The sequence below is a fragment of the Anoplopoma fimbria genome, chromosome 3 (assembly GCF_027596085.1).
Source record: "Anoplopoma fimbria isolate UVic2021 breed Golden Eagle Sablefish chromosome 3, Afim_UVic_2022, whole genome shotgun sequence".
Classification (NCBI taxonomy): Eukaryota; Metazoa; Chordata; class Actinopteri; order Perciformes; family Anoplopomatidae; genus Anoplopoma; species Anoplopoma fimbria.
Genome location: NC_072451.1, coordinates 26,761,803 through 26,776,513, shown reverse-complemented (window position 1 = coordinate 26,776,513; position 14,711 = coordinate 26,761,803). Strand labels below are relative to the sequence as shown.

Sequence of the window (14,711 nt, the reverse complement as noted above, 5' to 3'; positions counted from 1 at the left end):
AAAGTTTATTCTTGTAATTTCTACTTACTAAAAAAACTTTTTTTCTTATGTCTGGCCCAAAAACAATCCTCTGTTCTTAACCCAAAGTAAGTTGTTACAATAGTTTCTTATCATGGGACTGCAATGTATTTTAGTATTTGACTCAAGAAGTACTGCAGTAGAGGAAATATTGAGATCTTTTCATTTAAGGGGAACTCTCCTGATTTTATGCAGCATAGCTTGTTTACAGGTATTGGCTATGCAAATGCATCATTGCCAGTGGTGTTAAGGGCCCACACAGGGGCCCCAGTATGAGTAAACAGTAAAATCCCATTACTAAAACAGGCAATGGATATTCACATGATCAACTCCAGCTTAGAGGCAGGGGGGCTGCAAAAATTCCTGCTCCCGGGCTCATTATGAGCCAGCCTTGCCAGTGTTGGCCACAAAAACAGACAGAGGAGGCCGGGATTGTCACAGACAGAGCAGGGATTGTGTATTGCTGATCTGTCAGCTAACTGCAGCGACAGAATGCAGACAGTAGGCCGTAATTATTGTTAGTAGCCCCGTGTTTGCCAGTGCCATAGTTTAGGCCAAATAGCTCCCATGCTTGGCAATGTTTGGAATTTATCGTTTGGTCCCTTTTATTTTTGTTGCTGAGGTTCCTTTTTCTCTCTCCAAAGCAACACCACTGCAGGGGAGATCGTTAAACAGAATGTACAACAGGACTAGAAGAAGAACCAAATCAGACCCAACATTAGTCAGAGTCAGTCAGCATATAATGGGACGGGGCAACAGATAAGCTAAATCTTGTTTCTGGGTGTAATCGCTTCAAAACCGCAGGCACCGACCGGGCAGCAAAAAGGCTTCCTTTGTTTCACCTCCCATGATGGTGAATCACGGACCATCGCGCCCAGTCGCCATAGCAATCGGCACCAACATTATTTGCCAGTGTTGAAACCAAGACACCTAGAGTTTCAGGGGCTGTCCTGTTCACTGAGATGAACTCTTACTGGAAATAAAAAGGTTGTAGTGTGCAAGTTGCAACAGTGTGTCCTTGATTTATATTAAGTTACTTTTTTGCTTCGCTTGTTTTTTGTTTTTTTCTGATAAATTGGTTGGCTTCTTTGTGGATCATGACATGGCAGATTTACTGCAGCAGGAGTTCTTTGTGGCACCTCAGTGAAAGCATCAGACTGAAGTAAATCTTAATGTGAAAAGGTCCATGTCAGGTGGAACACAATGAATTGTTGTTACATCCGTGCGTGATGATCAGGTTATTATCAATGCCTGAAAGTAATTAAGTAGAAGTCATTTCCACTTTCTTCTACTTTAAGCTTCAACCCAACTATATTCCATAGCATAGCTGTGTATATCTGACAGTTTCAGATAAAGATTTGATTTAAAAAAGGAAAGAATTTGAGTGTTAAAGAACACTGTCTAGTTTGGGCCCCTTGTCACATTTTATGGGTCTTTGAATTATTAGCAGTTCCACCAAAAACACCTTTAAATAACTTTTCAACGCGCAAAGAGGTAAACCTCTCAATGTTTTCACAATAAAGCGAAGAATCAGTCCAAAGACCGAAAAATGAATACTGATTTGCATAATCATCTAAAAATCCCTTAAATGTTTCTTGTGAGCCTTTGTAGGAGCGCAACCTGGGAACCACTGGATTATCCTGAAACTATCTAACTGTATGTAAAGTAGTTAAAACAAGTTCCACCTCGATCAGCTACACCAGTTAAATGCTGCCTGTGCATCGATGCATCAGTATTAGCAAACATTAAGTACATTTCTCCTTTACTAAAGAAGGACATCTTATCACTTGTATACTTTTATATGGTTGAGGTAGTACTTTCTACTCTGTAAAGAATCTTGATACTTCATCTACCTAAGTTAGCATGATAAATTGTCTTTCCTCCATCTGCTATGATGAGTTTTCTTAAGCATATGGAACTGAAGCAATAGCTTTTCTGTCAGCGGTCAACAAAATGAGCAGACTAAGGACCAGCGTTCCTTTCGGGGAACTGAGCTTTTACACTGGATACCTTTCGACCATAGTAACAACAGAGGAATTAAACTGCTGGGGCTATTTTCCAAATCGCCATAGCAACTGACAAAACCCTTGGAAAGATTCCAGGAATGGCCACTTTGTAAAGACCTCGCTCTCACTCTTTGTCTCACTCTTTCTTTGTCTCCCTCTGCGTGTGTGTGTTTGGGTCAGGGACCAGGAGGGGAAACTGGGAAAGAATAACTTCCCAGCATTTGCCTCAGTCATTAGCACAAAAAACATCATGTATAATTTGTCAAATATACAGCCTGAAATTATCAAATGGATTATCCCTAGCCAAGAAAACAACACATACTCGTTTCAAGGATATTGTCCCCTGGTCACACAGATTTCAACCAGTCTGTCAGTAAGTGTCACTTACATATGCCTGACTGCATTGGGGGGCCACAACTAGCCGGACTGACATCTGCAGATGACGCCAGGCTGAGTGGATAAGACTGAGACCAACCCTTCAAGTATGAAGGTAGAAAAAGGATATCTATGATACCTATTAATACCTCATGGTTACAAATTAGTTTTAACAGTCAGAAAAAAACATCTTTTTTTGACACCATGACATGATCATTGAAATAGATTTGAGAGAAACATCCAGTAATTAGAGTCTGGGCTGGAGTTGAAGAAGAAACCTCAGGCTCCTTCACATGCTTCTCTGAGTTAATATCCTTATGAAAGTCAAAAGTCACCACAGGTCAGAGATGCTTTAAGGCAAACATTATGAATGGGATTAGTTTCACCATTGTGTATCTCACCCCAAATGTAATTTCTTGGACACAGAAGGTGGAACTGTGGTTAATATATTTTTGTGAATTGGTGTTAACAAATTAAAAAGTGTTAACACCATTGACATTATCTTCACGCTAATAGTTGATATGTCAAACTAGCAAACAGTTGATTATGTACACAGTCAGCAGATATGGAGCAACAGTAATGATTTGGATGACAATGTGTTTGTGTCCACGGGATGAAGTCCAATATTTATTCTCTTTTAGCTCAGTAACTAATGAGGGATATTTCGAGAGGGGTCTAACTGCAGCGTCGCTGATAACAGACTACAAAACACACTCGCATAAGAAATACCTCTTGAGAGGGCCCATGATTTCAGCTAGCATCCGGGTCACGGGGGTAACCCTTATTTTTGCTTAGAGATACTTAGCTGGCTAAGTTAACTGGAAATGTTTTATTAACCAAGTAGGAAAACATTGACCTGTGGCAATGGTATTTCCATCAAAGACTTTCCTAACCATCTGAATGAAAAGATATTCCGTCCGTTGAAATATAAAAGTTTTCTTTCAAATTCGTGACTTTGCAGGTAGCCGTTGGACCGCCGTCTTTGTTTTGATTCGGAACAGAGGTGCAACTTGGGAAACAGGTAAAAAAAAACTTTTTTATTATCATTCTACAAACAGAATAGTCTTTTATTTTTCTGGAAATACCTTCAGGGAAAAAAGTAAGTGAACTGGGTTTTTCAGACAAGACCGGATCATTATCTTTTACATAAATCTGACCCTCAAAATTTAGTTTGAACTCAATATTACTTAAAGGTGCACTTGACTTAACTGATTTAGCAGTTTTAGGTTTACCAGTCATAGTAATTCTCAGCTTGTAAAACCGTTGTGTTATTCCCTCTTAAAGCTAGGGTGGGCGAAAACAGCCGTTGAGATTCCGTCGCGTGCTCTCTGGCCTCTCCCTGCCACGCTACCTGCTGTAGCTCCTCCCACCGAACGTCAGTTATGCGCGTTCATGTGAATTCAGTTACATTGATAGGAAGACGAAACACGCAGGGACGCACCAACGTCGTTGCCAAGGTGACCGGACAGTCCCACAGCCAATAAGAACGGAGAATCGGAGCCTCGCTCTGATTGGTCAAAGTGTACATGAGCGGTGGCAATTTTTGGGTGCGGCCCACAGAGGCAGGGGAGAGCAAAGTTATGAGCAGATATTCTCAGAGCACTTCACCTACATATAGCTGACTGGCTATTAGGACAGTTTTGCCAAATATTACAGTAAAGAAATTAATTAATTAATACCCACCCTAGCTTTAACTCTGGAAGGAGCTTTACAAAGTCTAAAAAAAACCTGGGGATGTCTTGTAACAGAAAGCATGTGACTTGGGCAGTTGAGTTGGAGTCAAAGCTGATTCTCATCTGTTTTCGTATGACAACTATAAACACAATTTAAAAAAAAATATGAAACATGGTTTAGTGAATATTGAATCAAAATTCATTCTTACAGCCAAAAACAATATTTTGTCAGCGGCTACATTGTAATGAATTAAGTCATTTTATTTCCACAGAATAATCAGTACTCAATTGACATACAGACAGTAGTCTTTTGTTAAACCCGGAGAGTATCCACAGCTGTCTTATGAAATAGTAATCACCGAAAATACATTTCTCATTCTGGAAGAACCCAAACGAGCAATAAAATTAAATATAACAAGCAACAGTCATTCTGCTGATGTATTACATTATATTCAATAAGAAACTGATGACTTGTGTTACTTGTCATCATATAAAATACAGTGATCCAAAACCCAAAAGTTGTTCTTATCTGCTGATACTGTTATATTCCATTTTTGACTTTAACTCTGCGATGGGTCTCCTCAGTCGCCAGCAAAGGTAATGTGTGTATTTGTACATTATTTACTATATTCAAGCATAAACAAGAGGCACAACTCTCTTCAATCACCACACGTCTTGTCTGATGGGGTTGCAAGAAATGAGTTTGTTCTTGATTATTTGACAAAACAAAACACATTTTTAGCTGCATTACAACAATATAACCTTAGCCAATTCACGCACACGCAGGACCAGCGCGTGTGAATATGTCCGTGAAATAAATGTCCTGCTTTCATAGTATGGGACAGTATTGGCTACATCTCACACGGAGTGTATTGCGGGAGCCTTGTGCTTGCAGTTCACTCCCCCCTCCACTAGATGCCCTTCTTCCCCTTGTCACAGCTGAGGACTCCCCATCAGGATGCACTTTTCTGTCCGCTATTTTAAACTCAACTGATGCAAAGGAGGACATACTACCATTTCTATTCGCCCAGGTTCTGGAAGTATCAATTGTAGGTGACACCCTGAAGCATCTCCCTCTGACACTGCTTGCATCCCTTTTCCCACTTTTGACACTGGTATCATCCAAAAATGGGTCAGAATCGCTGCCATGTGGCATGTTGAAGTAGGTGCACTTTGGAGTTTGAGGCTTCGCCATCTCCTCAAGCTCTGATGAGGAGATGGCTTCAAGAGGGTTGTGCTTGGTGTTGCAATGAGACGGGGATTCCTCGCTACTGTTCTCCTGACCTTCATCTATAGATGTGCTATCTAAATGACTGTACATTCCCACGGAGACTGGAGGAGATTTTCTGATGAGGTGATTCTCTTTGAGCAGCCATCTACCTTGGTCGATTAATACCCCATCAGCAGAGTCTTTTTCTGGGGTGACAGAAATGCACTGTGGGGCCTCTGCGGCAGGTTCGGTGTCAGCCTTTTGTGAGCTACCGGCACTGAAATAAGACAGATCCTCCTTAGAGGCTTTAGTGCCAGAGCCGTGGGAAGAAAAGCTCCCACCACTTTTTACTTGGGAATTTTGCAAGACTTCCGTATTACTTGCGTCGGATTGTTTGGAGTCAGCTCGCTCCACATTTGTTCCACCGATAGGGATGTCAGTCTTTCCTCTGCAGGCCAGAGAAGCCTCTTCTCCACTGTCTGTGACAATATCTACAGAATCCTGAGTTTTATATCCACCGCTCTCCGACGTGTCTGGCCTGTAATCAGACAAACTCGAGGTGCTCGGGCTCGGGAGACACTTTAAACCGTAGGAATTGTCTTTCTGACTTTTAGGAATAACCCATTGTTTAGCTTGTGTCACCCGGGCGCTATCCGGCTCTATCCTGACGTTCCCCCGATCGTCGTACGTGAATATAAGTGAAGAGGACTGCAGGGCAGAGTTCACAAAGTCGAGTAGTTCCTGGGATATTTCCACAGGATGTTGTTGAGCGTCGCTTCCTTGCTCGTGAGGATCCCCTCCCTCGTCTGTTTCAAATTCATTCACGGTGTCTGTCCCGTTACCTTTATCGTCCTCACACTGACACTCAGAGGAATATTTGGTTGCTGAGTCAGTGTTGCGTTCTGAAACCTTGGCTTCTGCATTTGCTTCATCACAGCTGCTCTGCTGCTGCAAATACGAGGCCTCCTCTAGTAGGTTTTTACAATCTGTACTACCGGCAGTACTGTCGGCATCTTCAGAGGCATTTTCTTTCTCTACCTCGTCCTTTGATTTTTGCTCTTCCATCTCCTCTAACCCGTCATTTAACTCATTACTTTCATTTTCTTCTTCATCATCTTCCCTCTCCTTGTCATCTAAAATTTGCCCTGTTTTCATATTTTCTTTAATTTGCTCTGCAACTTCTCTCTCTCCTACTGATTCATCCTCAAGACTTTTTACTGTTTCCTCCATCTCTTTCCTGTTCTCCTCTCCCTCATCACACTTTTCTTCCTCTTCCATACTTTCCTCTCCTTCATCTTCCTCATCTGTACCCACCCATTCTTCTTCTTCTTCTTCTTCTTCTTCTTCTTCTTCTTCTTCTTCTTCTTCTTCTTCTTCTTCTATATTTATGACCTCAACATCCTCCCCATCCTCCACCACCACTTGTTCTCTCTCTTCTTCTTCCTCATCTTCCTCCTCACTGTTTTCCTCACAAACCTCTGTTTTTTCCTCTTCCTCATCCTTCTCCTCAAAAACCTCCCCATCTACATGTTTCTTATTAAGTTCATCTGTATCCTCGTCCTCATCATCCTCCTCTTCCTCCTCCTGAATCTCTTCAATTATATTTTCTAAGTCCTCTTCCTCCCCTTTCTCCTCAATAACTTCCTTAATTTCCTCTTCCTCATCATTTTCCTCCTCCATAACCTCAGTATCTTCCTCTGCTTCCTCCTCAATGTCTTCAGTAACAACATCTGCCTCTTCCTCCTCTTCTTCTTCTTCCTCCTCCTCCTCCTCCTCTGCTTCTTCAATGATAATTCCTACTTCCTCTCCATCTGTCTCCCCTATAGCCTCATCTTCGTCCACTTCTTTAATATTCCCTGCTTCCTCTTCTTCATCGGATTCCTCAATAACCTCACCTGCCTCTTCTTCAGTCTCTTCCCCTTGCCTCTTCTCCTCCTCTCCCTTTTCTCCCTCATCAGCCTCATCCTCCCCTTCCTCCGCTTCCTCATCACCCTCTCTCTCATCTGTCTCCTCAACACTATCCTCTTCTATTGCTTCTTGAACTTCTCCATCCATTAATACCGCCTCTGCTTCTTCTAATTTCTCCCCATCTTCCTCCTCATCCACTGTCATCTCTTCCTCCTCCTCCTCCTCCTCCTCTACACTTACCTTTTCTGCTTCCCAATCTTCTTGCCCCTTGTCATCCACTTCTGTCAATGCCCCCTCTTCTGCCTCTTCCTCCCTTTCCTCCCTTTCTTCACCATCAGCATCTGTCTCTTTTGTTTGTCCATCCTCTCTGTCATTCTCCACCTCCCTATCCTCCTCAACTTCTTCCTTGTCTCTTAAGGGCTCATCTCTTTCCGTCTGTGATATTTCTGGTTCTTTATCATGTTCTTGCTTTGACTCGGGCGTCATTTTTGCATGTTCAGAACACACAGATTGCCTTTTCTCTAAGTTATCTGTCTCTCCATTATCATTACCCTGTTCTATCTGAGTAATGTCCTCAGCTGTGGAGGTAGTATCAGGTTTTGTGTCATTGTTGCATTCTTCCACAAATTGTTCCACATCTTCCTCTGAGTCCGAATTGTTTCTTTCGTTTTCTACAAAAGTGCTCTCCTCTACGGGGTAAAAACTTTTAGCTTGTTGGATTGTTGAAGAAATCTCTGCTCTGAGGTCTTGAGGCATATTCAGCTCATCCATCAGCTCCTGAAGTTCCTCAAATGCGTCGCCCGCTTCGGAGAGAACATCCAGGGCGAATTCTGTTTCTGAAAATTTGGAAGACAGCGGCTCACTTTCGAGCCTCTCTCTCAGAATCTGGAAATCCTTCCACCGGTCTCTGAACTGAGAAGACGCTCTACTCTGCAGATTCGTCAAACTCGCCCTCAGCTCCTCCTCGTCATCGATGGCCGAAATTTTCTGCAGGGACTCCATCATCAGCATGGCCTCGGATTGGTTGCCGTCTCCCAGCGCAGATGGGGTTAGGTTATCTCGCAGAGTCATCACTGATAAGAATGACATGAAGGCTTTACACGACGAGCCGAACACTGACGCCACTTGTGTTGAGAAATTAGGAAGGCTGTTGGACTTCTCAAGGTTGGATGTGTTGGCTTCACATGCACTTCTGATACAGTGAATAGAAGAATAAAGTTCATGCAGGACATGTTTTGTATTTGTTTTTGGATCCAAAACGTTGGATGTAGATGAAGGTGATCTATTGTCAGCCAGACCAATGGCCTCTGCAGATTTGTTGGGCCTCAGTCCGGCCTCCTGTTGCACAGGATCGACTCTGACACTCGGCATGGAAACACACAAACCTCTCGCAAATTGTTCACTGTGCAGCAAAGCTTTAGCTTCAAGACAATGAGTTACTGAAGCTGATTTCTTCATAGCATCAGCGGGATATGGATAAAACTCCTCTGAAGGAGTCTGGCTTTTCGTCTGTTCATCTGATTCAGAATCACCGCCGATCTTGAACACAACCTTTGTTTGAGGCTGTGATGTATCTGCGATGGCCTCCTCGTTGTATGGCACTGGGTCTGGGCTGACTTTCTCCAACCAGTTCTCAACATATTGGTGGATTTCAGAGGGGGAAGGATTGAGAGAAGGAATCACACTCTCACTCAACTCTAAAGACTTTTTAGGAGTTGGTATTCTGCTTTCATTCAAGGATTTGGGCTTACTAATTGTCTTTTTGGCTGGCAAAGGTGATTTATTGGGTTGTAAAATGTCTGACAAGTTCTTCTTCATTTGAGGTCTCCCAGTTGGAGTATTTACATTATGGCCATTATCTTTAGCAGCTGTTTTACTAATGTTAAGTCTTTTAGGTGGGGTCCTTCTCTCATTTAATAAGGCTTGCTCTTTCTTGGGCATCTTTTCATCCTTATTCGCTTTCTTAATTTGAGGCTTTTCTGCTCCTCTACTCTTTTTACCACTTTTAATACTTTCCGATGAACTTAAAGTCTTTTTCCCCACATTGCCATTGCTGCTGAGCTTGTCTGTAGATGAGTGTTTGCTATTTTTCGGAGGGCTAACTATGCTTTGTTTTTTCTTTTTATCTGAGCTGCTCGTTGAAGTTGAACTCTCCTTATTCTGAACAGGTTTAGTCGTCTTTTTCTTCGTCTCACTTTTAGGAGTTTTGACATTTTTTACTGTGTCGTGTATTTTCGAGCTTGTTGCAGTAATCTCACATGTTGGAGTTACTGGCTCTGATGACAATGACAACATCTCCTCTTTCTGTCTTTGTTGTGTGTGAGTAGTAGGTGGCTGCCAGCTAAAATCTATATCACAATCATTCCTGGATGAATGCATTCCTGATTCAGTGGACGGTTTGGAACCATGCAATGGTACACTGTCTGCGCTGTATTCCTCATTTGCATAATAGTTGTCGTAGCAGCCTTGACTCTCATAAATATGCATCACAGTTTCTGTCACCTCCATCCCGTTATTCTGTATCTGAAGAACTTCGGCCGCTCCTGACGACCTGTCGGAGGAGTTGGAGCCTTTGTTGCTCGCCCCTGCAGACGTCGTTTGCCTAGGTTTGGGGATTGGCCTGTTGTTGCTGCTGTTGCTGTGTCTGAGAATGCAGTATCCCTCAGTCTTCTCACCATCAGCCGTCCTCTCCATGTAGGAATAATGTCCCAGGGTGCTCTCTTGAACCCCTGACTCTGTCACCGTCTTAACACTCTCTACAGACGCCTTCTTCGTAACGTGCCGAGGGCCAGGTGTAGGAGTGCGTTTGAAACCAGTTTTTGCTTTTCCCAAAGCCATGGAAGAGTAGCCCTCATATGCTTGCTGGCCCTGAACGCCTACACCCTTTCCAGCTCCGGCGGGATGGTTCTCCTCTCTCGTCTCATCGTCACTGGCGCTAGAAGAACCTTTGGCAAAGGCGTTGTTTGAGTCAGGTGAGCTGTTGCCCGACTCAGAAATGGAGGCACAAATTGTGCCCTTGCTAAGGCTGGAGCGGCTGAGCGTGGTGGTCCAGTGGAGCATCTCCTCCTCTTTAATGGTCAGACGGACTTTCATCTCCACTGTCATGCTGCCGTCCTGATTCACACGGAAGGACTTTTCAATGTCATCGTCCTGAGGTACGACGCAAGCATGATGCTCATTATTTACCGTCCCGGTTCCACACGTCTCCAAGGATGCGGGATGATGGTTGACCTCTGTTTCAAATGATCTGCCGTGGTGATGCGACTGGCTGTTGGTGCTTCCATTTCTAGACTTTTTTATCTGGTTGACAATATATCTCTCTGATGATAAGGAAAAATTCCTTGAGCCTCTTCCACTCGACAAAGATTTGTTGTTCTCTTTGGTTGGAAGTGTTTGTGAAAGAGAGGGAAGAGACAAAAAGAAAATCATATGTTAGAACATTAAAAATGGAGCACTCATATTCATTTTAATATCCTTTCAGGGGTTGATTGCATTGTATTGAGGTCGAAGCAGGAAAACTGAGTGATAAATATCTCAAAACTAGGGCAGATTAAACCAAAAGTATCTGCAACAGCTAGATGCCACTAGAAATAATATCACTAGCTACCATTAAGAAATATAAGCGCTAACAAAATATATGCATCTGTTCAGTGAAAATGTTCAACCGCTGTAAAGTTTTCATACTTTTTTTGTGGTCCTTACATTTCCAAATACTGTCTGTTCTAGATAATAAGAGGACCACATGGACGTTTAACATTAAGACAGTCATATGTCAATTTACAGTTGTACTGACGATAACTTACGGGTTCTGGGCTGCAACAAAGATGATTCCACAGTATCCATGTGCATTATTTGTGCCATCTGGCCATCTCCGTGAAAACTGTAGTTTCCTAATCTGAATGGCTCGCTGCCTGCTGCCACAACAACTCCAGAGCACAGGATGAGCCCAGAGAGGCCATCGATCTAGAAGAGGAGCAGAAACCATTTTCATTACACTAGGCAATTTAAATTGGTTGCATACATGCGTTCACTATGTATTGCACTCCTATTTAGATGAAAACTGAGGAGAAACTTTGGTAACACTGTCTATGAAACCGTTGTCTATAATGCATTATAAACTTACTTATAATGCATTATAATCTGTTTATAGAGCTGTATAACTATAGTTATAAGCATTAAAATATTCATTATGCTTTCTAACAATAATCATAACACATAATAAAGCATTTTATAATGACCTATAAGGTCAAGTATTAAATACTTATATTTGCTGAATGCTGAAGATTTATAGTGTATTATTTTTCCCATAATTGTACTACAGTATAATCTTTTATAATGTATTATAATCACTGTTAAAATGCACTATATAGTGATTATAAGTTACTTTATGTGGTCATTTAGTGCTTTAAACAAAGTAAAGAAAAACCTACATCTATCTAACACAAAATGATTCTTGCAGAATTGTTTTTAGTTATATAGTATTATATATAATACTTGAGGTTATAAGTCATATAAGTCATTATAAGTATTTTTATTATACATTATAAATATATAAATTGCTTGACATTTCTTTGGGCCACATATTGTCCTAAAGCAGACCAGCGATCACAGAAGATAAGGAATAAAGTGCATTAAGGTACATAAAGGTTCTCAACACTGTGCACAATGTGCTTTCTTTTTGAGTGGGCATTCTATGTTAAATTGTGATACTTATCTCTTAGTTCATGGTAGATTCAGTTGGAGCCAGTTAGTCAAGTTATGATGAGTAGTGTGAGTAATGTGTACTTCTGTATTGTCACTATGTTAACTGTGTAGGCCCCAGGAAAAATAAGCCGCTGCGATGCAAAAGCCAATGAGGATGTTATTTAAGAAACAAACAGGAAGTCTGGTCCTGTTAAAGGACTCACGGAAAGAGGGATTACGGAGATAACTCAGTATGGGGTAGAGATTTTGAAAGCACTTCTTGGAATACTTAGAATGTGGAAAGTAACATGGGTAACACCTTGCTAATTCCTGAAATATATAAACTACAGGGGACATTAAGCCCATAATAGGAACATAAATATATAGAATCACCCACTATATATGTTTTTTATTCAAAACTTACTTACTACAGTTCCATGATAACTGAGGAAACTGACCGTTTGATACAGTTGAAAGCTCTGGAGCCAAAGAGTAAGTTGGTTGTTTTATCAACTGATGTTTCCTCACTACAATGACGTCGGTTGTGTCTGTTTGCCTTAAGCTTTCTGCAGCCTTGCAGACTATAAATACTAACCTATTTGTGTAACACAGACAGAGCTTTGCTTAATACTGTATAGTCTTCAGTATCCTTCAATAGAAAGTATATTCAAAGACAACAACAGATATACTATGGCTTCAAACGTCATGGTGCTAATAGAAGTCCCATAAACTATTCTTAGTTAAATACTCAAAGTGAAAAATATAATGACCAAATTCTGCTCTTGTGTCCCTGTGTTATTTGATCATTTCTCTCTTCACTAAATATGTCAAACAATCATCACAATTTGATTTGTTCCTTTTGTATCAAAATCTGTGTGATTTCCTGTGAAATGTAGAAAATATTTTGGGGGACTCATCTTAAACTTGGGAGCCAATGTGATTTGGGGTTAGCTAAACCCCACCCATCACATACCGCACCAATATCAATACTGTCTGCCGTCAGGTAGCTTTCAGAGTAAGGACTCCAGTTGGCAAAAATGTTGTTCACATTTCCCAAAAACATCGTCATGGACTAATTTATTCGTTTGGTTTCTCCCTCGTCCTCCTCATCCAACGAAGCGCTTTAGGGAGGTTTGGGTGGAGGTGAACACACCTTGCTAAACCCCAACCCAAATCTGAAGGATTTCATTTAAACTAAACTTTGCTTACATAATTAGTTTCACTTGGAAATAGGTCACATTACTGAGCTTAAGTGGCTCTAACTTTCGTTTCATGGTGACTTTAAAGAAATGCATTTTGGGAAACATGCATATTTGTCTTGAGAATATTGATACCACTCTCATGTCTATCTGTTCGAACATGAAGCTGGAGCCAACAACTGGTTAGCTTACCTTAGCATTACGACTGGTAACACGGAGAAACAGCTCTCCTGGCTCTGTCTGAAGTTAAGAAAATCCATCTACCAATACTTCTAAAGCTCAACTACATTGTGTCTATTTTTGTTTAATCTGTACAAAAACCCAAGTGTAAAATTAAGTTTTTTGTAGTTTAACAGCCGGTGGTGCAGGAGTATTTATTTTCAGGGCACAGTTACTTCCTGGCTTCCCCATGGTTGCCTGTTTCTAGTCTTTATGCTAAGCTAAGCTAACCGACTGCTGGCTGCAGCTTTATGTTGATTTTACAGATATGACAGTGGGATCAATCTTCTCAACTTACTCTTGGAAAGAAAGCCAATACAAAATAATAGTATTTTACAAAATAACAAACTATATTTACCACATTTACCCATTAAAACGTCATATAGACCAGACAAGGCTACACCAATTCCACAAAAGAGGCTGCTTATAATATTTTTTTAGTTATTGCTTTGAATCAGCATTGATCCACAATCATACACCTTTTTCCGTTTCCCAAGTACTTACTCTTCTGCCATCTGTAGAGAAGAGTTTCAGCACTGGGAACTGCAGGATCTGGGAGAGGTAATCCAGTAAAGCATCAAATGTTGGTGCTGTTCTTCTCTGGAGCACAATTGTGCGTTTAAAAGTGGGATCCCTATTACTGATGACCACGAGCCTCTTTGGTGTCCGTACCGCCACCCGTTCCGTGATCTTTGCTGGCCTGCTTGTGATGACTTCATTCCTTCTACCAAACGAACCAATCTGGGGTCCTTGTTGTCTTCGTCGCACTGCGCTGAAGGGTCTGGTGGCATTCCACGGTACCTGCCGCCGGTTGACCTCGTGCAGGTTTAATGGCTTCACCCGTTTGTGATCAGAACACACATACGATCCGCCATCATGTAAGTCATCTAAAGCCTTAACCTGGTTGGTCCCGCGAGGTGTGGTGATGGTCCTCACTCCAAATGGCAGAGGTACTTTCCTGGACAGAGCATCCAGGAGAGCATCAAACGACTTGAAGGTGCGGGCATTGATGACCATGCGATGTCCACTGAATTTATAGTCTCCGCTTTTGTAGAAACATACTCTTTTAGCAGAGGAGGGATCAGAGATCGGCTGTAGGGGTCGGGAGGGTAATGTCTGCCCACTGCCTGAGGACGATTCCTCGGCAGGGGGCTCCTGGACGGGTGTGTTGCTCATATTGTGTGGTGGTGGCTAGAAAGGAAGCAAAGAGAGGAAGAAAGCTGATCGTTTGTTACTGCAGTCATCATCAAATAATCCTGCATATGCTTTAGAAGTGATACCTTACCAAAAGTTTTGAGTATTAAGCAGATTTTGGAGCCTAGAGCATGTGTACATAGTAAATTACAACCATGCTTGATTTAAGGTTTATCCAGCTTGTACATAACTCCATTTTCTCGCTCATTTCAAAACCCAAAAATCA

The 14,711-nt window shown here is 41.8% G+C and overlaps 1 protein-coding gene across 1 annotated transcript; it reads right to left on the bottom strand.

Moving 5' to 3' along the window:
* Positions 1-4,901: 4,901 nt before the first annotated feature.
* On the bottom strand, positions 4,902-14,467 carry LOC129089368 (oxygen-regulated protein 1). The gene is made up of 4 exons (XM_054596783.1): positions 13,796-14,467; positions 10,994-11,153; positions 7,143-10,567; positions 4,902-7,085 (listed from the first exon to the last, which is right to left on the bottom strand). The coding sequence occupies exons 1-4, from the start codon at positions 14,465-14,467 to the stop codon at positions 4,902-4,904; spliced, it is 6,441 nt and encodes a 2,146-aa protein (XP_054452758.1).
* Positions 14,468-14,711: the final 244 nt, after the last annotated feature.